The sequence below is a fragment of the Haemorhous mexicanus genome, chromosome 2 (genome assembly GCF_027477595.1).
Source record: "Haemorhous mexicanus isolate bHaeMex1 chromosome 2, bHaeMex1.pri, whole genome shotgun sequence".
Taxonomy (NCBI): domain Eukaryota; kingdom Metazoa; phylum Chordata; class Aves; order Passeriformes; family Fringillidae; genus Haemorhous; species Haemorhous mexicanus.
In genome coordinates, this window is record NC_082342.1 from 250,626 (window position 1) to 273,760 (window position 23,135).

The window sequence follows — 23,135 nt, forward strand, 5'->3', positions numbered from 1 at the left end:
TTGTTCTTGTGTCCACTTTCCACTTCAGGCCATTGCATTTTCTCTGGAGTGCAGGAACAGGGAAGTTAGGACAGTTATGTCAGCAGAAAGGCTGCTAAGAATAGATGGTAAGGACTTATTTTTCTATGCCGTGCCACGTAACTGAAGGCTTGTTTTTGGATTTCACATTCTGTTCCTGCCTGTTTCTGTGAGAGCTGCAAGTGCATTTCTATTTCAAGACTCTGCCAAAAATAGTCAATTATATTAAAATGAATCCTTTTTCCTTCGTTTTTTCTTTATTTAAATGAATTACCCTGTCATATTCATGTAAGCAGCAGTTATTTTTAGAGTTGCTGGTGTTGTGCACAGAGTAAATGTAGAACAAATGAGTTGTGATGGCTTCCTTTTATTTTGTGTGTGGAGAGAAGCAAAGGCACAGATTGATCCTGTGTAGTGTGGGTGCCAGAGTCAGGAAGCTGGGCAAGGTTTCCTCTCTTGTTGGCAGCTAGGGGCAGGGAGTTTAACCATGGTGTCCTAGTTTGGGTTCCTGAGGTCAGGGCCTGAATTTAGAGAGCAGGAAAGTGGGGAAAATGTCTAGATATGTCAAAGCCTGTCTCTTGGTTGTGGTATATCTGGGTCTACCTCACTACCTCCCACAACCTGCACTTTTGGACCTTGCTGTGGTCACAACCCACTGCTCATTTACGTGACTGTTCATCCATCTGCCTAATTGTTTTATGTACATGTAGCCTGATTTAGGTTTAATTTAGCAATGATTTTCCTTTATGTTAGATCAGCAGTTTTTAAATCTCCCCTACAGGGTATTTTTAAGGCACTTTTTTTTTTCTGCCTGTGATGATATAAAGATGTACAACCCTCTGAAAGCAGTATAACCTGCTTTCCAAAACTTATAGAAGTAAGATTTTTATTGTCCACTATGCAGTCAAAATCCCCCTAGTGAGTGGGAATAAGGCCTCTTGAACTGAGGGGGTGAGGAGAGTCACAGATACTTCTTTTCATCAACCTGCTCTTCTTTTCTTTCCCAAAAGAAGGAATCATGAAGTTACTACACAACAAGATCTGTATCTCTTGGGGTTTTGTATTTTAGGTATTTTGAGGTTTATTTACATACCTCCCCCTTTGTTTCCTGGACAGGTTTTACGTGACAGTGGAGTGTTTGAGTACACATGGAAGGAACTTTCAGTTTGGCTGGAACACTTGGATAATACAAAAGAAGATGAGAAGGAAGCAGTGATTCAGTTTTTGGAAAGGGTAACAGTGTTCAAATTAGCTAATTAGCTGGATGAACAATGCGAAGAGTAGTGTAGTGGAAACTAGAGATTTTGTTGCTATTGTTGAGAAACCTGTCAAAGACCAATGAGTGAATTCTGAGAAAAGCATTGTTTGGGATTCTTTATACAGAGGTGGGATTGTTCTTGCAGGAGGGACAGTGAAATTATTTGGAGGAAAATTAAATCCAAAAAGATCAGTTATTATTAAGGCATTGTTGGTATAAGGGTAGAGTGTTGTATGTGGGAATAGCTTTTATCTCCTCTTGAGGTGCCAAAATTATCAGACCTCAGTAAATTGGGATCTTGTACAAGGAAAGCTGACACTTCCTGTTTACTCTTCAGGATGCTGAATGCCCAGTGCTTCATTTCCAGTGCGGTCTCCCCAGGGACTCAGTCTGTGGTAGCATTCTAGATGCCAAAGTGCAGTGGACTTTCATTTTTTTCTATCAGTGTCCCCTGTAGAGCAGGAGCCATAGACAGAATCCTGCAGAAGTAATATGGAAGTTGTCCTCCTAAAAGCTGCCCAGCTTCCAACTACTTTTAGCTCATTGTCTTTCTTAGCAACAGATGGTTCCCCTGCACTTGACAGCCATTGCACTTACTTTTCTCCCCACCTCTGCTGACAGATCCTGCTGAAGCTGGTGACAAAGCCCTATCCCTACACAGACAAGGCAGCAGATGTGGTTCAGGAAGCCAGCATGCTCCAGGTTGCTATGTTTAAACAGGACTCTGATAACATCAGCATCCCTGTCTCTCACATTGATGGTATGTGGTGACCCCTCAACAACAGAATTCCACGACCTGGGGCTACATTTTCTAGCCCTAATCAGCAAACTAGAGATGAATAACTATAGAAATCCTGTTATATGAGGACCTCCAGGGATTCAGCCCTCTGTATCAGAAGTTGGAATTGCAAAGTTACCAGTTTACCCCCAAACATAGTTTTTTATGTGGTTGTGCCACTTCAACAGTATTTGAAACCTCTCCTCATGCTCTTGCAGCATCATTTTTGAGCTAAAATAGACATTTAGTCCTTCTGCCTGAGGCTGTTCACAGAATCATGGAATCCCAGAATGGCTTGGATGGGAAGGCACCTTTTAAAGCTCATCCAGTTCCAGCCACTGCCATGGGCAGGGACACTTTTCAGTAGCCCAGGATGCTCCAAGCCCCGTGCAGCCTGGCTTTGGACACTTCCAGGGATCCAGGGGGCAGCCACAGCTGCTCTGGGCAACCTGTGCTGGACAGCAGCATTGAAAGCTGTGATTTTTGTGTTGCACTTAACATTGTTTTGCCTGACAAGTGACAAATGTGGCTTTTTTTCTTTTTTTTTTCTTTGTTTTTCTTTTGTTTTTCTTTTGTTTTTCTTTTTTTTTTTTTTTTTTTTTTTTTTTTTTTTTTTTTTTTTTTTAGCAACTAAAAAGATGCCTTGTGTTCCTGGAGTGTTGCATTCTACCTCTGTTGTTTTTCCAGTTAGTCTGGATCCTCTGCTTACATTTTTTCCTTCACTTAACAGATGTCCTGGATATGGTGGATGTTCTGATCGAGGGCAATGATGACTTTGATGAAGAAATTGGGTTCTCTTTAAATGAAGACATGATTATCCAAACATTTCCCTTCAGTGCTGTTGTCCCTGCTGCATTAGAAGCCAGGAATACACTGTTGCTTCAGTCTGAAGATGGAGCAGGTACAGATTTTTTTTTTTGGTTTTACATGTCATTTCTGTCAGTGGAATGAAAGTGGCGTCGTTTTTACCCCTTTCTAATAATTTTTTACCATTTATAATTTTTTACCTTGAGATATTTTATCTTCCCTGCAAGCAGAAGGAGGTGCAGATTCATGGTGTTTTGTGCTCAAAGAGAGGCATTGAAGCTCTGTAGGTGCTTCTGCCCCTTTTCCCTGACCCTAAAGAGAAAGGCACTGTCCCTGCATGGACATCTTGCTCTGGAAGTAGTTGGCTTCAGTAACAGAGTGTTTAAGGACAGAGTGTGGAGGTCAGGAGAGGAAGGTGGTTTCCATGCCTGTGGGCAGCTCTTCCCGAGATCAGGGAGAGAGGACGGCATGGTTAAGTAGGAAATGGATGCATTTTCCAAAGACAACTTCAGAAATAAAGCTCTGGTGGCAAATTTTGCAAAGTTCTACCACCTCCTTGAGGGAAGTGTTAAAATCACAGGGGCAACAGGTGGGCTTGGAGCAGGATTTGCCAGCACCACAGCACCTCACTAAGTCCTCTGTGTGTATTTGGCAGTCAAGTAGCACTTGGGGTGTACTGAAAGTTCCAGTTCTGAAAGAAAATTCTATTTAACTTGTACACATTAACTGGGGTGTGTGCCCCCCAGTACAAATCAGTTCTTCTCTGAGCTGGTGCTTGGCACCTTCCTGTTAAAACCAGGCATGTTTAGCACAACACAGTGAAGGTGGATTATTTGCTTCAGCAAGAACTAATGTGTGGAGGATTTTTGAGGTACCTCAGTGGTCAGGAACACTTGTCTAGGTCACTACAAGCACTTTTTGATCTTATTCAGTACTTTTCTGCATGACGCTCTGTGGGCTGCTGCCAAGGCTCACAGTAAGGAGGGTTGCCCCAGGATCTTTGCTCATGTCAATTGTTCAATTTATTTTTGCTTTTCTAGGAGCACACATTGTGGAGTACCTTGTTGCTGTTTTCACTGACCTCCTGCACTCTCAGAGAGAACCCCTTGCTCTCTGTTTGATGTTCCAGCTCTATGACAAAGATCTCAAGTCCCTGAAAGTTGCTAAGTATCCTCAGCTCTACCAGTTTAACCAATACTATAAACTCTGGATACCCAAGCAATCCCAGGAATCTGTGGTATGGAATACCTGAAGTCACTGAATTCTTGAGCCAGTATCCCTATAAAAACCTTACAGTTTACAGAGGTTACAATTTCCATTAGAAACAGCATTTTTATTGAGCTAGTTCTGCATTTCTTGTTGATCACGTTGGGACACAAATTTGCTCCAGGGCTTTTCTCTGATGACACTAGAGGTATGTGTGCTGTTTGGGAGGTGATACCAGGGCTCAGGGGACATACACAGACTCCTCACCAGGCACTGCAGAGCCCTCTGTTTACAGTGCCTGGAGTTCCCCCTGGGTGGGTAGAGGATCACAGGCCCCCTGGGCTGGGTGTGGTGAGTTTTTCTCAGTTCAGCAGTGAACACTACATCAGATTCCCCTGGGGACACTGCTGGACAGCTCTGTTCTGGCAGGACTGCAGACTTGTGCTCCTGGAGCTTCAGCCTGAGTTCAGCTCAGAGCTCATCTCAGAACAAAGGTGGCTGAAGAGATTCTTGTTTCATACTCATAAGTGTTGTTCTCTTATGCTTTTTTTCACTTTAAACAGTTTAAAAACCACAAGGGGGTAAGTGAAGAACCTACTGTGGCACTGGATTCTGTATTTGCTGCTTTGCTAAAGAGTGCCTATGAGAGAGGAAGCAATACCTTACTGGAAGATGGTGTTCAGACAAAATTGAGAGACTTGGCTTCCTGGCTCCCCCCTGACCAGCTTTTGTTGGGAGTAAAGCATGTGCTGCTATACCTGAAATCCACAGTGGAGAACTTCAGCAATGTAAGAGCAATACTGTAATAATATTGTGGTTATGTTTGGTTTATTTTAAGGTAGAAGGTACAAATGACTTGACTGTAAAAACTTAGGTTCCAGTTCTGTAGCTCTTTTTTCTCTACTTGGCTCTGAGGCTGCACAGCACCATGCAAAACTGCACCTAATTTGTAAACAAATGTCAGTTCTTCTGATTATTGAAGAATGTTGGATTTACTTTGCATGGGTTACCTTACTGATGGGTGTGAGTGTAAATAAACTCAAGATTTTAATCCAGCTCTTGGATCTCCCTGAGAAGCCTTTCCAGAGAGTAAAATTCACTAGCCACTAAAATTCAATAACTCCAAATGTCACAGTGTAAATGAAAATCTATCAATAGTTATTTGGCAACCTGAGACTTCTCTTAGAATCAGGTTTCTACATAGAGAAGTGGTTCCTTCCCCAAGGAGAAGTTGTAATCTAAGTAGTTCTTAGTTAACTCCAATTCCTGTTGGATAATTACCTTTCTGCTCCCATTCTCCTCTTTTTTTCACTTCCAAGATGCCTTTATTTTTATAGGTTGGTAAAACTTTGGGTCCTCAACTCGTTGACCTCTATGTGGACATTCTGAGCATCTTGTTGTGCCGGGGCAATCAAATAAAGCTGGACCAGCAACAGAAGCAGGAAGAGCGTCAGGCTGAGTCAGATCTCTTTATGGATGAGGAGTCTCTGATGACAGAAGTGTCTTCAAATGACAAGGTACCAAATCCCTTGATTCAAGGACACCTATTAGTAAACTTGGGTTTGATTGATTCTCTAGGGAATAGTTTTGCTGAACAGAGAGGTTCTGTTAAGGTCTTGGAGGAGAATTTAGGAACATAGAGCATGTGGTCCAGCAGTTGCAAAACTGTTGTCTGGAGATGTGACCCAGCTGCATCATCCACAGTCTCACCCCTGAGCTGGAGCACAGTCAGGAGAGGTCCTGAAAGAGATCACCTTTGCAGAAAGAAATGTATTCCCTCAGCCCAGTGTGAAAATTATGAATTTATGAAAGGAGTGAATTTTTCTCCCTCTTCCACCTGTTCTGTGAATTTGTGGAGATTAGAATGTGTTGATGAAGCCTAGAATATTTAGTTTTCCTCTGGAGATGAGCTTAGACATGTTTAGAATGTTCAGTATAACAGCATAAATGTTGGGAGAATGATATTTATGTGCTTGTAATTTAGTAATATTTTTTCTCTCCTGGCCAGCTAATAGACAATTTCATGTTCAATAATTGTAATATTGTAATTTAATTGTAATATTTCCAATCTGTGGAAAATAGGCAGGTGAACTAGGTGGTTTTTTTTACCCTGCACTGTGATTATTAATTAATTGTTAGCTCTGTTTGTTACAGACACTGGAGGATACACTCACCTTGATTTTCAGACATCCTACCCTGGAGAGCTGGTTCCTGGCCTTGGAACTGCGCTCTATTCCTCAGCCTGGATTGAACCCTGTCACTGTGAGGCTCCTGTCAGCTCACCTCAGTTCCGGGGTGCTCCAGCTGCTGAAAACAGCTGCCCCCATCGTGCAGGGCATCACAACAGATCACAGACACATCTTGTCCAAGTACTTCGAAGCTATCACAAAAAGTGTCCTGGAAGAGCTGCAGACTGTGGGGAAGGGCAGCAGCCAGGTCTGTCCCAGGAAGTCTCACCAGCTGCAGGCTCTGGAGCAGCTGCACATGTACATGACTGCAGCTCAGCTGAAGGAGATCACTCTAACCATGCTGCAGCTTCCTGAGATGAGCTTGACTGATCCGAAATCTGAAAAATCCCCTAAAAAAGGGAAGCAGTTAAACTTCTATGGACAAGTTTTGGTGAAGCTCCTTACAGACAGCTACCAAAGGCATCCCCAGCAAGGAGAATTTCTGCTATCCACAGGGCACATTAAAGCTTTGGGAATATTGATGTCAGCATCGGCCAGCAAAGATTTGGAGGAAGTTTTCCTGCAGGCTCTCCAGAGTGAGCCAGTCCTTGCTCTCGCCGTTGGTGTCGAGGTTCAGGCTCACTGCCTTGCCCAGTGCTCACACACCTCCCTGGCCATTGTGGCCGTGCTGATCCAGCACTCCAGGACTCACCTGCTGCAGTTTGAGCTCTGGTGTCTGAGCAGTGCCACTGGGAAGTACCTCAGGAAACGCATGGAGAGCTTTCTTCCACTCATTAATGCGTATTTGCAATGCAGAGACCAGTTTGGCTTCAGCCGACCTTCCGCAGGTAAAGGCACTGCTGAGCCCTGCTTGTGATTCAGGAGGCCAAATTCCCTGTTTAGGTCCTGCTGGAATCTTTACACAATAGATAAAGGTGATAAAACTTAGGTGTCTGGCCTCTAAAGACTGTCTTGGAAGTACCTCTGCAGCACTAAAGGTGAAGAGCTGTTCTGAGGGTTGGCTCTTGACTGAAGCCAGGTGCTCTTACAGCTGCTGCTGCCCAGATTTCTCCTTTGAAGCCCTTATTTAATGCTCAGTGCATGTGAAAATCTGTCATTGTGCTTCTCTTGGTTTAGTACAGGAGGTAACACCTTTTGCTCAGGCACGGATAGAAGAGTGTCTGGAGTGCACAATGCCATGGCCAGATGGTTTTTGCAGAACCTGAGCTTTCACTGTTACAGAGTCCAAAAATTTCTTCTGAAACAAATCTCCAGCTGTGGGCTGGCTGCAGTAATGCCCTCCAGGACTTTCCAAACCCACAGCAGCATTACATCTATGGACAAGTGTGTTAAATCTCTACCAGCAAAACGATGAGTTAGGGTTCAACTGGATAGAACAGGATCACTTTAATTTAATTTCTTTTATTGCCCAGAAGTGTCAATAGCATAGGAAACAGGTGGACTGTAGCTCTACGTACAAGGTAGAGATAAGCAAGCAGTGATAAGACCTTGTCAGCACCCTGGGAAGCAGAGGATGGGTAAAGAAGTGAGCCTCTGTTGTAGCACTTCTCTGTAACAGATTCGCAGCTGCTGTAGCATCATTTCCTAGAATTTGGGTGGTCTGGGCCTGGCTTAGAAAGTGATTTGGGATTAGTGTGTTGTAGTTTAACACCTGCAGGTGGTGGAACCTGTGCCTTCTGCTCTCCCAACAGTTGTGTCGGCTGTCACACCTGTCCTGAGGAAAGCCCTGTGGAAGGAGCTCTGTGCCGCAATTCAGGACACCGGAGCGTTGCGCGAGGCCTCTCTGAAACTGCAAATTCTGTCAAAGTTGTTGCCACCTTCGGAAAGCAAAGGGCTGCACAAGCTAATGGACTGCCTTCCTGCTGCTCTGGAGAGAGCAGGGAATGAAGAGAGGTGGGCAGGGTGTCTGTGCCTCCCTCAGGGCTCAGTTTGTCCTGGGAAGCACTGTGATAGGAATGGGAGCAGTAACAGCATCCTCTCCTCAGAGAATCTGTTACTTTGTGCTTTGGCAGCAAGACATCTTTAATATATACAAAACCAAGTTAAAATAGTAATTAAAGAAGCAACAATTGTCTCTCTGCAGTTGGGCCGTGGCAGATGCCATATCCACAGTGCTTAAAAACTCAGAGGAGCTGCATTCCTGGAGGAGACATCTCTTGTCAGCCTGCATAAAGGGCTTAGTTGCCATGTACAGCAGCAGTAAAGATGAAAGCAAGCAAGAAGTGGAGAGGTCCATGCTGCTGAGGCTAGAGGAATTATTGGTGAGACTTCTTATCTGCTTTGCCATGGTTGGAACTATATGCATATGTGTGATTGGGCAGTTGTAGATTTTGTAAATACAGATTGGCCTTGATTTCCTGTTTTATGGATTCTGGTTTCCATGGACTTTTAATAGCTTTTGCAGAGTCCTGATAATTCTTGATATGAAGCAGTTTTATGTTCTTGATGATGGCTTTCTGGTAGGAATCCCCTTTGAAGACAGGAACTGTTTGAAGCAGTTTGAGCAGTTTAGGAGTAAGAAATCAAAGGTTACCAGTGGAATTTTTTTGTTTTTTAATTAAAAAAAATGATAGAGATACTTTTGCCAAGACCCACCTGCCATGCCATCTGAAGTCTGGGGCAAAAATCTGGTTGATCATAAATAGAATTCCAGACTTTGATCTTGAAGAACAGTACTTGGGCACTCCCTCTGTACCGTTCCCTTGGTTTGAGCTCTGATCACCCCACATGAGTGTTTGGCTTGCATGTTCTTAGTGTCCCTTGAACTAAAATTGCTGTAGAAGCTCCGTGTGCCAAATGTAAACCAGCACCTCTTTTTACTGCTGCACACAGTGTGTGGTTGAAGAAGTGGACCCAGATGACTGGTGCAGCCTTGTGAAGACAGGACTCAAGTAAGTGTTTTCATTTTAATTTGGTTTGGTTTTACGAAGTCCATTTTCTTTGCCAAGTTCTCATTTCTTAAACAACTCTTAATTTCAAGCAGGTTTCCTTGGGTTTGGTAGTGATCTGACTTCTCTGTGATCCTTCTCCCAAAGGTTCCGTTACAGAGATGAAACATTTCTGAAGGTCCTGAACGCTGCCATCCAGTTACTGTACAAGCAAGAATCCTCACTTAGTCAGAGCTTAGTCAAGCTCTCCAAACTTCACATGATGGTCACACAGCACTCTCTATTTCTCTCAGCCATCCTGAGGTCAAGAGAAGAAGATGGCACGAACACCCAGACAAGAGGTATTTTTTAATCATCTTCTTCCCATACTAAATACAGTTAATCTTGTCTTTCTTGCATTGTATTCTCTCCATCCAGTAACACACCCACCCATGTAAATACTTGCAGAGTTATTAACAGTTCCAGAATACTGGCGTTTAAATTGTACCTCTGCTTGGATCCAAATGGTACATTCATTTTATGCTGGTTTTAAACACTTCTGTTTTTAAAACTACTGGAAGGGTGGGTTTGGGTCTTTGTTTGTTTTTCTGGTATTTTTAACCCAGTCGAAGTCTTGGATTGATTCTTTTGATTTCTGTGAGGCAGTTAGTGTAAGATCACTGAAGTGCACATAGGTCCTGTGATGTTTAAACCTGTTTTAAAATAGTTTGATAGAAGAGATTTAAAGTTGATTTTGGAAGTTTTATCAAAAATGGCAATTTAAATTGCGTGTTTTTCATATTGCAACCTTTCATGAGGAGTTATCCTTCCAGAGGAATACAAATTGGATGCTAGTTCATGTGTAGGATTGGCTTTGTTTCTTCTTCACTGGCAACTGAAATCCTGCCTCACCTTGAAGCACATTTAATCTACATAGACCTCAGCTTTTCTCCACTCTGCAGGGGTTTGAGATTCAGTGATTGAAGGAGCTGTGTAAGAAAAGGGGGGGAAATTCTCAGGGCAGCATGTTGATAACAATTTCTTTTTGTTTATTGATGAGCAACATGTAAGCAAGCTTTCAAGTTTTAAAGCACCTGAAAAGAGAAAAAAGCTCTTGTGAAGTCACCAGTTTAGTGAAATTGAAAATAAGGAATAGATTTTGCTGCTTACTGTATCTATGTGTCTCACCTTTAGAGTGTATTTCTGTAGATCAGCAGGATGGATTCTTTGAGGCCAGCTGCTGTTCCAGAAGCTTGGTGTCACAAGTGCATTCACTCAGGCTGCTCCTTTAGGAGTTCTTCAGTTTTGACATGTATTTTATATTCCTGCACATAATAGGGTCAAAGCCCAGGCCTTTCCAGATACTGGGAGTAGACATCTGGAGTTTAGTCTTGAGTGTGCTACAGACAGCCTGTTTGTTTTTGAGGAACCCAATCACTTACACTTTCTGCTTCTCAGTTAGTTACAGAGCAAAGGTGGATAATTTTTGTACCCCACAGGACAGTTCCTGTGGCTCACAAACCACCCTCAGTGCTGAGCCCTGCTGGAACACACAGTGCAGAAGCATTTTGATACTTACTGCAGCTGGGGTGGAGACCTCAGAAGTTTTTTGCTGTGAATTCTGGAGTCCTTGGGGAGGTTGCTGGGATGTCTGCCTTTCTCTGTGCAACTCTTGAGCTCATTCCAGATGCCTTCCTGGAGGAGGAAGGAGTGAAGCTGTGGCAGGATAGGGCACAGCTCTCCTCTTTAACCAGAGAGTGGGTGTGTACCCATGGAGAGCTCCTGCAGAGTAGTGTGTTCCACACTGGGGACCTCACCTGGCCGAGTGACTTCTGTGTTTGGCTTGGGAATAGTGTTTTAAAATGTTCCCTTGAATTAAATGCATCAAAATCACCCTTCAGTGTGCTGGGGAATGGGCTGTGGTATCTCTAGAGATAGATGCTGATGTAAAATGCCCAGTGCTGTGTGTGCACCCATTTGGAGTGGGCCTTGGGGTGTTAATTTGAGCTCTGTGTGACTGAGAGGTGCAGGGCTCAGGCTGTGCTTGTTGCAGAGGCGCTGGTGGACATTCTGCTGACAGCTGTGCAGCTCAGCCCCTCTCTGTGTGAGAGCAGCCACCTGCCAGTGCTGCTGGGAGCCTATGGGGCCACGCTGAGCACCGTAGGTGAGTGTCAGCCTGGCAAGGGCACTTCCTTCTGCAGCTTGTTCTTGTGTCCACAGCTCACTAACTTTGGGTTCCATCTTGGGTTTTAGATCAGAAGATACTGCTGTTGCTTCAGCTGTATGAGAAGAATAATCAAAGTCTTATAAACTCCAGGTAAGCTGAACACCTTATTTTGTTGGGCAAACTACACACAGGTAGTCTCCCAACTGGTATTTTTCCAGGGTCTCATTTTTAAATTAAGGAGACAGTGAACAAGGGGAAACCTAAAGATGAATGTTGCTTTTGGAAACACTTTTACTAAACATTTCCTATTCTTGATGTAATTCTCTTCTGTTGCCGAAAGTTCTGTGTGTCTGTGGGTTAGTTGAGGGAATGTCTCATTTCTGAATCACTCACTCTCCATAATTGGGACTCACTATAGGCATCTTCTCACAATTTGGAGAAACATAAGTCTGCAACATATGTCGTTAGTGGACTTTTCCCTTTCCTGTGCCAAAGGAGTCCACAGGAAGGTCTGTTGCCAACAATTGTGGTTTGGCCTGCCTTCCTCACATGCACTTCAATGTCTTGGAGGCAGGAGCAGAAATACCTCCAGCAGTGCAAGAGCGCTGGCTCAGGCAGCTGAGGCAGGTCTGGATTCCTGTCCCTTCATGCAGCTGCTGTCATTCTTACCTGCACTTACAGCTTAAATCCATGCGTGCCTCTGCATGGGTACGTTCTTACTTGGATGGACAGAGGAGAGCAGAGTGAATGAGACACCCTCAGACTAAACTTGCAAAGCTTTGGGATGGATGGAAAAAGTGTTGCTAGGGAAATGAGTTACAGTTTCAAGTGCCACAGGGTGCTAACTACAAGTGAAGACAAAATTTCAGTTCTCTTGCCTAATGTGTTTGCCTTTAACAATGTTTAAGGATCCTGCTGTGGGGTCCAGCTGCTGTGGAGCATCACAAGACTTGCAAGAGTCTGGGGAAGTCCTTGTGGCAGCAGCCAAGCATGGAGGAGATCCTGTGTCTGCTGGATCGAGAGAAGATGATGAAGACGATTCTGTCGTTCCCTCAGCATCGCAGGCTGCTGCCATCACAGGTGCTTTTGGATCAGCCTGTCCATGGTTACCCTTCTTTGGAGATGCAGGAAGACCCTTGAGCCATTCATGTCTTGCATCCATGTAATACATGGCAGTTTGGTTCCATCAGGAGAGTAATTTCGATTCATAGGAGGAATTAGTTCTTCAGGAGCACTTTTCAAAGTAATTGCAGGATACGGGCCACATCTTGTCAGCAGGGGTGGTAGTGCATTGCAAAGGTTGTCATGTATGGGAGGCCTGGATTGGACAGCCCAAGGATCCACTGGCTCTCCAGCCTTTCTTACAGTTTGCTGGATTGCTGTTGATGCTGGTCAGGGGAAATAGTTGTGGATATACTCTCATAGTGAAAGCCAGGTTTGAGCACAAGCATGTCTCACCCTGTGTTGCATTGTATTTTACAAGGTGTAGTATCAAGTGGTTTATAGTGTGATGAGGTGGTTGTGGAAGTTTGAAACCCAGCATGAAATTGGTGTTCCTTACAAATACTGTTCTGGATTTGGTTTCAGGGGATACAAGAGTCACTATATAAAGATGAAACAGTGAAGAGCCTTGATGACTTCTATGATCCTTGTTTTCTACTTCAGCTCTTCAGTGAACTGACCAGGCCAGGTAAAGTGTGTGTTTCTCTTTGGTATTTAGTGTCAGGTTGCTCTGCTGCAGGAGCTGCACCTGGAGCGCTGTTATCCCTGATCCAACAGCTAATGCTGCAAGGAATTTGTGCCTGACTTTAGAGAGAAGAAACAAACTACTGTGAGGGCTGTGACTGAACTGGCTGGAGATCTGGCCTGTTACAGAACAGGGAAACTTCAGCCAATTCATTTTCCACCAGACAGATGGGCATGGGGCCAGTGTGTGTCACAAGTAGGCTGGTGCTCTGAACTGTCAGCAAGTTTCTCATCTGATATGACTTGGCTTTGCACATGCACATCCCTGCTGTGCTCCATGGACACACTGTCCCTGGAGAGAGCCCTCAGAGGTCAAAGGGAGACAAGCAGCCTAAGGGATTTCCTAAGCAGCTCTCTCCCTGTGTTGGTTATGGTTAAGCACTGTGCAGTGACAGCTAGATTTGGCTTTCCACAGCAGTAATGTTAGAAGCAATTGGAAGGCTGTTAGTGTCTGTCAGTGAAATCACACTCACAGTCCTTTGTTCACCCAGGCCCCTGCAAGTACAACCCCTGTTTGGGTGTGCTTAGCCTGTCCTTAGCCATGGTTGAACTGCTCTGTGTAATCCTGGCAGCAGGAAAAGAACTGCCTTTAAGTCCTGAGGAGAAAAGGTACCAGAGCTATCTGGCATTTTGCAGATGGAGGGATCTTAGACAATCCAGTTAATGCTGGGCCTTTGGGGTGCACAGGGAGGAAGAGCATGGACAGCTGGTCTTTGGAACCTAGACTTGGTAGCTGGAGAAGGGACGCTCTACCAGCACCTCTCAGCCCGTGGAGGGAGGGATTTGGTGTCTGTGGCAGCCCCAGCAGCACTGCAGCTAGTGGTTGGCTGCTGATGTGGGAAGCACCAAGGCTGAGGGAATTGCTGTACATCATGTTCTCGTGGAGCTGTAAAGACAGTGGCTGTCCTGAATCTGAGCCTGGAGAGGAGAAAATAGCCCTCTTAGCTTTTCCACACAGAGTGAGAATCTGTGTCCTAAGAGGGGCATTTTGAAAGGGCCCAAATTATTTATGAGTCCCAGTCCCACAGTGCTTGTAAACCACATCAGCTACTCTTGGAATTCCCAGTTCTTTATTTGCTCTTTGTCCTGGCTGCACAGTGCCATCAGAATACATAAACATGGAGTTCTTGCACAGTGTTCAGTGCTTGCTGAGGAAAAAGTAAGTCTGGGGCTGGGCAGATAGCAAGTTCTGTCTATCTTTAGCTCTGATAAGCATCTTATGGAAAGCTTTTCCATCCTGGTTCTCAAGGTCCTTTAAATAAGCTGTATGTCAGACATAGAATTAAATTGGGGTGCTTTTCTAATAAGAGCTTGTTATTTTATGTCAGTTTTTGAACACATTCTCCAGGGGCAGCAGGATGGAAAATATTACCACTGCGTGTTTTTAGTGAAGGAAAGTTTTCCAAATAAATCTTCCTGTGGGCTGCTGAAGTGAGAACCTTGGATTTCATTCTGTGGCGCTGTGCCACAGTGGGAATGGTTAGTGCACACCAGCAGCTCCCCAGAGCTGCAGCCTGAAGGAGAGCAGAGTGCTGGCCCTGGGACAAATGGCAGTGGCTAATGGGGAAGTGGAGACCCTGCTTGAGCTGGCAGTGAGAAACTGCCAGGCATGAAATTGAGTTTTAGTAGATCTAGTAGTAGAGAAAAAGATGAGGAAAAATAGCCCAGGTGCCAGTACAGGGACAGAAATAATCTGTGCTTTTCTAAACATAGTTTTATATACACATACATATATACATGTGTACATACACACACTAGCCTGTGTGGGCAGTGGTAGGGGAGGAAAGCAGGGGACCAAATGTAGGTACTTGGCAGAAAGATTGCAGCTCCTTCTCAAATAATAGTATTTGTTTCTAGAAACTTCCTCTTGACCTTCAGTGTGAATGACAAGAAAATACATGAATATTACTGCTAAACTTGTGGCACATTTGTAGCTGGGAAAATACCACTGAGGTGCCATTGTGCTCCATTCCTGGAGAAAAGGTGGAAGGTTCACAGCAGGTCATTTCTAGCCATGAGTGAGTGGAAATGGCAGCAACCTTTCAAAACTCAGAGAACACAAGCCCTTAAAGGAGAAACTCCAAATCCTGGTGGCAAAATGCTGTGAAAGCTAAATGCTACATTGAAGGGTGTGCTTCCTGTTTTCTCTTGGGCTGATTTCTGGTCATTGCTGGATTTTGTTTTACCTAGAAGGGCTCAGGGGTACAGCTGAGTACTTGGCTCGGAGCAGGCCTTGTCACAAGAGTCACTTGTGCCTGCACAGGGATGACTGCTGTGCTTTATGGGCTATTTATGTTATTCTCCCATCCTTTCTGTTACAGGAGCTTTTTAGCGCTGGTCTTTCGGGCAGCCTCTAATGCACTGGAGAGATGAATTTTCCCTCTTGTTGTTCTTTGTACTCAGCTTCCCTGAAACAGTGAGATACAAAGATGTCTTTACAGAATTTACCCCTAACCTTGCATGGCCTGGTGGGCAGGATCATCCCTGTCTCACATAAATGAGAGCAGCCCCATGCATTTCAGCTCCGGTAAAGGATTCCTGTTCAGAGGGAATTGCTGAAGCCCTTTGTCAGCTGGAGGAGCCTCCATGCCCTGAGGTCATAGTTTGTGGGGGTAGAGCCAGAAATGTGTGCTCTGACCAGGAATGTGAAGGATTAAAGTGCTGTTCCACACACTGAGGCGGGTCAGTGCTAACACAGCGGGTGCTTTCTGCTTCTCTTCCCCATCCCCTCACAGAGTGTGTGGTGGCCTGTCACAAGTTTGTGGAAGTCAATGCCCTGGGTCTCACAGTGGCTGCCCTGAGCAGCTACGACCCCAGCATGAGAGCAGCTGCCTATTTTGTCCTGGCTTCCTTCCGCTCCCACCTGGAAGGGGCTCGCTTTCGAGAGAAGAGCCAGGTAAGCCATTGCCAGTGTGCCAGGGGACACCTGGTAGGCCATGGATGTGTGGGGGGCAGATGTTGTCCTGCTCATCCACCTGCATCATGTGGTGAGACAGCTAAAAGCAGCTTTTTATCCTCTCTCACATTGTTTCTCCTCTACTGCTTTGTGTTTCCTCCTGTTATAACCAATGGACAGAGAAAGGGGAAAATTTGTTTTAGAAATTCTTGGGAGTTTTGTATGGAATGGAAATCCTGATGGAATTGATATTTGACCTGTATGGCCCATGAAATATCCCGGAAGCTGATTGGTGTCTTGGTGCTCCTGTTGTGTTCATTTGGGCTGTGCTTCAGGCTTCTCTCCCTGGGCTCTTGCAGTTGCTGTATCTCTTGGATGCTGTGCAGAATGGAATCAGGCAGCCAAACCTCAGGTTCACCTTCTCCCTGACCCTCTACGTTGCTCGTGTGGCGCAGCAGATCCTGAAGCCAGGTACTGGAACTTGCTGCGTGTGTCACTGCTGGGGTGAACAACAGAGCCTTGGGGAGTTGATCTCCTCAGCTGCTTTGTGCTTGTGCACTCTTGACTGAGCTTTTTGTTCTGGGAGGGGAAGGGGAGGCTGGGCAGCAGTTGAGGGAGCCTCAGAGCAAAGGCCTTCTGCAGTTGCTGGGCTGTTCTCCCAGCCTGGAACACTGCACACTCGCTACAGCTTCCACTGACTGTCATCCCTGGTTGTGGATTGGGAGCATTGTCCTCCTCCACAATGCCAGCTTTTTCTCTTCACAGAGGAGCACATGTACCTAAAGGTAAACAGATTCCTTCTGTCACACCAGTATTTGGACCTGAAGAAGGTACCAGGTTTTTTCCAGCTTTTCTACAGTTTTGATTTTGAGGTAAGAGTCCCATTTTAGGTATCCAGTAATTAATTCTTCAGAAATGTATTAAAAACAGCCATAAAAATACAATGAAATCTCATTCTCCCATAGGTAGTTAATTAGAGACATCTTTCTTATGTTTCATATTGGAATGAAACATGTTATTTCTGTGGGGTTTTTGTTACTTTCTTAATACCAACGCACAATGAGTTGTGCTGTGTATGCTCTGTGAGCACGTTAAACAGAATATTCTGCCCCAGCTAGCTAAAATTCCTCCTTGAGTTTAGATTAGTAACGTTGAGTTCAACTGAAGTATTTTAGGAACAGCAACTTCCAAAATTCCATTTCCTCTGCATGTTTGGGCTGCAGACTGACTGTTCCCAATGGATGTTAGTGATTAAATTTGATAGGAATGGAAAATGAGAAGTCCAGAACTGTGGTAAGCCCTGAGCTGGCACTCAGAGGGAACCAGGGTGTTGTGCTCTTAGGAGCAGGTATTCTTTGGAAATGTCTGAATTTCTCATGGTGGTATTTTTCTTTGTGGCTTCCAGTACAAAACAGAGCGTGAGTGGATCCTCAGATTTCTTGGGGAAGGGCTGCGTGACAAGCACTGCTATGAGCTTTATGACTACCAGAGGATTTTCCAGGTCATTCTTTCCTTTTTCAACAGTCCTTTGTGTGACGAAGGCTCCCAGGTAAGAACTAAAAAGCAAGTTCCAAAAACCCCCAAATCACAGAGGTTTGCATGGCTTTGAGATCTCAAGTACAAACCAGAAAGGAGCAGCTGACTCTGCCTTGGCCCTCTTGAAAATTTGTTCCTTGTTGGTTTTGTGTATGTGTGGAGGGGAAAATAATTGCTTGTGTCTAAACCAGTCCCATCCTTATCCCCTGAAACTGGAACAAGTTCCTGCCATCATGGAGCCTCATGTGGGTGCTGTGGTTTTGCTCCTACAGTTGGGGCCTTTTTTTTTTTTTTGGGGTCTCTATTTCCCAGCCAGTGCATTTACTGTTACCTGAACAGTGCTTCAGCAGGAGGGAAACTCACGTGCCAGGAGGGAAACTCACGTGCCAGGAGCTCTCAGGTTTGGGAGCATCCACCCTGAGTATTTCAGGTATCAAAACCTTGGACAAAAAGATAAACTAGTCTTGCTACCTGAATACTTCTTGTAAGAGCAGCACCTGTGGTATGAAGCTTTGAAGGGAGAATGTTTTTCCTTCCCTGGAGTTGCTGAGAACAGGTGATATTGGTTTTACCTTGAAGTTGATCAGATAGCAGCCAAATTGCTAATTTTAAGTTAAGATAATTAGATCCTGACTGTAAAAGAACAAGTTGCATTTTCTGTTTCAGCGTCGTATTCTGGAGATATTGCAAAGTGCTGCCCGTGTCACCAGAGCTGCCTATGAGCTGGTCCAGGATCACAGCCTCCTCACATGGATCCTGAACAGCCTAGAGAAAAGGTAACCAGAGAAGTACAGGAGAAATGGGAACCATTTTCCTGTCCACAGTGGAAGAATTATGTGGCTGAGGATGAAAGCAAGGGTGACAGACATGGAGACAGGGGCACCAAGGGCTCTACTGGCAGAACTTGCTGAGCTCTGAGGTGTCCCTTGTGTTTTTGGGAACAGAAAAAAGATGCTTTCAGGTTGTGGTAGGGGGGAGGATGGTGGGGGAGCTTTGTGATTTGGAAATCACTTCCTTGAAAAGCTGAAAAAGCAAAATGGCACCTTGTGCTGGTGTCTTTACCTTTTAAATTTCAAGCACCCTCAGTTCACCTCCTGTCACAGGACCTGCTGCTCAGGAAGTGGCACAGTAATGGATTTGAGCTGTCTAGAATATTCCTCCTCCCCTTGCCTCTCCCTCACAAGTAGATCTCTTCTGCCTACATAGAGTCTTCTGACAGGTTCAGCCAAGTGCACCAAAAGTGCACTAGAATATGGTCCCCTGTAGGTGATGGACCAGCTGCTGGTGAGGATCTGCCTTTCAAATGTGGTTTTCTTTTTTTCTTTTTCCTTTTTTGTTTGGTTTTGTTTTGTTTTTCAGGTTTCTGGAGAACAAGGTGATACATAAAATTATTTCCTTAGTCCACACACTGTGGCTAACAAATTTAGGAGACAAGAGACAAAACAAGAATCAATCCCAGGAGAACAGGAAACTTCTTCCTATTCAGCTTGTAAATGAATTTCTGTGTGTTTTGGTCGCGTTAATCAAACATATTCGGTAAGTGCTTTGTTTTGTTTTTTGTTTTAGTTGGTTTGCATTTCATCCTCTGCCCAGTTTGAACTTTATTAAGGCCAGGAGGATTTTTTTATCTCTGCTAGATGGATGGCTTTTTTCATCTTCAGTTCGTGTGTTGAGTAGTGAATTTGGATGAGATTTCTTTGACAGGAGGATTTAGGTGTTTGTATACAGGGGAATAAAGTAAAATGTGATGCACAAGTCAATGTGCACAAGTCAGTGCTGTCAAGTCCTTTGTCCCTTAATTCCTGGTCATTCTGACAGTAGGGATTAAGAACTGTACTGATGAATTAGCATGCATGGCACTTGTGTTTTCTTTTGACAGGACTAATGTGGATCTGGCCAAGCTGACTGAGTTGTTTGGCACCCTGAGCTCCGTGCTGGAATACCGAGCTGTTATTGTGGAGGCTTTTAGGGAGATGAGGCGTTTCGCAGTCAATGACAGCATCCTTTCCAGCAGGGAGCTGCTGCTGCTGCTGCACAACTGGAGCCTTGTCAGCAAAGACCTGCAGCTGCAGGAGGACCTGCAGGCCCTGGCTCAGAAGTACCAAAACAAAGAATTGCTCAGTAAGTGCTGAAGTAGTTCAAGGAAGGCATATTTTGTTGTAGCTGTTACAGACTGGCTGTTCAAGTGAGGCAAACTTCTCTGGAAGTAGTCCTAATGCCTTCTGTCAGACTGATGTACCTTGAGGGGGGAGGAAGGGAAATGGAAGGGCATTTTTCAGGTCTTCCTTGTGGTGATTTCAAACCTTTGGAAGCTTTGGAAGAAACACATTTATGAAGCTAAAGAGCTTTAAAATGAAACTTAGTGGCAAATCAGGCTTTGACTCAGGCTTTGAAAAAGGGAATTTTTAAATTTTTTTTTGAAATCTTAAGAGAAAAAGCAGTGCCTGGAGACTTTGTGCTCAAAGGTGTGAATCATTCTGAGCATGGATGGGGTTCTGAAAGCGATGTGTAAGTAAAAACAAAACATAAATAAAGCAAGAGAAAGGTAATAGTTGGCATCTCTCGTTGTCACCAGTTTTGAAGGAAGGAAAAAAAACTTGTGTGACTTCTTGTTCTCTCTGTGAACAAAAAGTGCAGGGAAATTGGGAGATCTTAAAACAATGCTGGTTTTCTGCAGCAGCTGCTGCTTTTGGTGCACGTTAAAGCTTCTGTAGGTTTGTTTAAATGTTCTGTATCATTTGAGAAAGTATCATGTATTTAAGGGATTCTGTAAAAGCTTTAGCTTTTCTACAGTTTTTTCACCCTTTGAAACTCCTCAGAAAGGCCTGAAGAGGGTTTTTGGAGTGATGCCTGTAACTTACTGCCCGTGTGGGTTGTGTTGCTCCAGGCTGAGCGATCCAGTTTGGAACAGGGCTCCAGCCTGGAGTCCCTGGGAGCTCCTGGAGCCCCTTTGAACAGTGCAGGCTTCATGAGGCTGCTAAACAAGGCTGGTTCTTGCCATTGTAACGACTGAATCAACGCAGGAGAGCACCATACTTGCACAGTTTTGTACCAGGAAAATCCTCTGGAGTATCTGATGTTTGTTTTGGTGGTGGTTATCTTCTTACAGAAAATATCAAAGACAAGAACAAACCTCAGGCCTCATCTCATGTGTATCATCACGCTCGGAAAAGGAACGAGGTGGGAGAAGATGACACTGCTGCAGACGTGGATGTGTCTGAGCTGGAGAAATGCAGAGAGCATCTGAATTCCATACTGGCCCTTTGGGACCCTGTTTTCCCAGCACCGCCCTCCACACGTGGAGGGGAGGCCCTCAGAGCTGGTGACACTGGGGGTGAGGCAGTGGCTGTCACCTGTGCATCCATTCACATTGTCACTAAGTGGCTGGTGAGGTCCCTGGCTGGGCAGAGCCCCCTCGGGGAGCAGGACGTGTCCCCAGTGCTGAGGTGGCTGCAGAACCACGTCCTGCCGCACCCGGCGGCCGTGCAGGAGATGCTCAGGGATGAGACACTGAGGAACAACCTCTTCAAGCTTTACAGCCGGCTCTGCCAGGCCAGCAGCACCTCAGCTGGGCTCTCCAGGCAGCTCGGTGGGCTCAGTTCCATCATGCTCCAGCTCATGGAGGAGCGGGGCCTGTCCAGCACCTTCCACGAGCTTGTGAAGTCTCTGTGCCGATCAGCAGCGGTGGAAGAGGATGCAGACAAGACAGGTGACTTGTCTTGTTCTTATCACTCATGTTGTGAGGCAGTATGGGAGAAACTAGGAAATTCCTTGGCTTTTTTAATCCATGAAATCAGTTCTCCCATATCCAGACAGGCTCATGGCTGCCCAAAACAGAAGCTGTGTCTTTGGTGGGATGGGCGCAAGGGTGGGCAGCACAGAGCGTGGTCACACTGGGAGGTTTTCGGACACTACAACACTCCCACACCCTCTAGGAAACTTCCCTTTGAAGGACTAAAATAGAACAAAAGGTATAAAATAAATACAATTCCGAAAGGGAAAATAGTCTGCAAAAAAACCCAACTCCACGTGGGCCTGGACGCTGATCCCTACTGCTGGTCAGTGAGAGAGTCTGACAGGTCAGATTTCAAACTGCTTTATTGAACAGGAAACTGGTTTGTTCCTTCCTGAGAGTAGGATCGTTGCCTTTACATGGGCAAAGTCACTCCAGCTTTTCCAGCTGGGAAAAGAATTAGGGAATTCATTTAAAACATAGTCCTGGAGGTCCCGAGCAGCTTGGCTTGGTAATACTGTGGGGAAATAGAAGAATATCCGTTCTGATGTTTCTCTCACCTTTCTTCCACAGCTGTTTCTGTATTCCTGACTTCCATTTACATCGGGGACTCGTGGCTTGGAGCACAGGAGCCGGGTATGTTACTTACCCATGCCAGACTGGTCTGCAGTAGTGCAGATTATGAATTACAGGATGACTCGGACACTCAGAAACAAGGGGAAGAAACTCTTATGTCTCTCTGCAAAAAAATTTGGCTACATCAGGGCAATAATTGAGGGGACTGACATTCGTCTTTAACATTCTTCTGTGCTCCGTCCTCACCACCGTGAGCCCTGAAAGCCTCCTGAGCTGTTCTCACACAGACCTGCCTTGTTTGGTCACAAAAATCAGTATTTTATTACTGTGTGCAAACCCGGGGGGAAGGTTTCATTCAACATCTCTCAGAGGGACATTAAAGCTCCAGTTTCCCTTTTCTTGAACAGTTTGACAGACAATACTACTTATGTAATTTTAATTTCAGGCATTTTTATCTTTTTGAAGAACCAGAAGGACTGCTTGTGCATATGTGTGCCCTTAGTATCCATCCTCTCTCTAATACAGGACAGGGAAAAAAAGGCTGCAGAGCTTCTTACAATGAGGTGTAAGTGCAAAGAAGGAGGAGACAGAGGTTTAGTCACCATGATTTACTGTTTCTTGGAGAACCTGGTTATTTTCATGATACCAAAACCAGTATGAATGGAATACTGGACTTGGGAATCAGGATGGTCTTTTTGTGTTTAAAAAGCTTGAATGGCTTTTAAAGACATTTCTATCAGATGTGGTTTATTTTTATTACCCTTTTTTTAAATTAAAAACAAAAACAACAAAACAAAACCCCCTGACCATCGCTGCTGCTGCAATGTGCGACACAAACCCATCTTCCCTCTGCCTGGATCAGGTGAGAAATGGAACTAAACCCCAAAGGATTTTCTGCTCAGTGATTATACCTGAGTTTTATTGGGAACTCGCTGAGAAATCTGATGCATTGTTCTTCAATGTGGCCGTGAGGGTAGCTGGGCATGCCAGTCCAGACCCACAACCATGCAGTGCCAGAGTGAGAACCTTTGAATCATAAACCAGGATTTATTCAATTGAATCACAGCTGTGTGCTGTGCCCAGGACCTTTGTACAAATAGTGTACGGGGAAAAACCAGAACTGCACATTGCTTGTGATAGGTATGGAATTTTGGGGGTGTTAAATAAAAACGAGATGCAAATGAGGACATTGCTTCTACATGTAAATATTCTTGTCTTGAAGGAGCCATCAGCTCTGTCCCAAGAATTAAAATTATATTTCTTTACCAACCCGCAGGCCTTTTAGAGGCTGCAGTTTGTGTCATGCAGAATTCGTAGGAGCTGCCATGAGGAAATCTGTGAGCCGAATCTAGCTGAGC

General features: G+C 44.9%; 1 protein-coding gene across 1 annotated transcript in view; it reads left to right on the top strand.

Moving 5' to 3' along the window:
- URB1 (URB1 ribosome biogenesis homolog) overlaps positions 1-22,961 on the top strand; it is a 39,940-nt gene extending 16,979 nt beyond the window's left edge. Inside the window, exons 16-39 of the mRNA XM_059870411.1 lie at positions 1,135-1,251; positions 1,898-2,036; positions 2,785-2,955; positions 3,902-4,098; positions 4,631-4,855; positions 5,405-5,584; positions 6,222-7,083; positions 7,948-8,149; positions 8,340-8,517; positions 9,089-9,147; positions 9,292-9,485; positions 11,177-11,287; positions 11,377-11,440; positions 12,199-12,370; positions 12,878-12,980; positions 15,772-15,932; positions 16,292-16,403; positions 16,698-16,804; positions 17,338-17,481; positions 18,135-18,244; positions 18,828-19,004; positions 19,348-19,589; positions 20,578-21,177; positions 21,775-22,961. Coding sequence (XP_059726394.1) covers positions 1,135-1,251; positions 1,898-2,036; positions 2,785-2,955; positions 3,902-4,098; positions 4,631-4,855; positions 5,405-5,584; positions 6,222-7,083; positions 7,948-8,149; positions 8,340-8,517; positions 9,089-9,147; positions 9,292-9,485; positions 11,177-11,287; positions 11,377-11,440; positions 12,199-12,370; positions 12,878-12,980; positions 15,772-15,932; positions 16,292-16,403; positions 16,698-16,804; positions 17,338-17,481; positions 18,135-18,244; positions 18,828-19,004; positions 19,348-19,589; positions 20,578-21,177; positions 21,775-21,977 — 4,830 coding nt within the window. The 3' untranslated portion in view covers positions 21,978-22,961. The remainder of the gene's footprint in view (positions 1-1,134; positions 1,252-1,897; positions 2,037-2,784; positions 2,956-3,901; positions 4,099-4,630; positions 4,856-5,404; positions 5,585-6,221; positions 7,084-7,947; positions 8,150-8,339; positions 8,518-9,088; positions 9,148-9,291; positions 9,486-11,176; positions 11,288-11,376; positions 11,441-12,198; positions 12,371-12,877; positions 12,981-15,771; positions 15,933-16,291; positions 16,404-16,697; positions 16,805-17,337; positions 17,482-18,134; positions 18,245-18,827; positions 19,005-19,347; positions 19,590-20,577; positions 21,178-21,774) is intronic.
- The last annotated feature ends 174 nt before the right edge of the window (positions 22,962-23,135 follow it).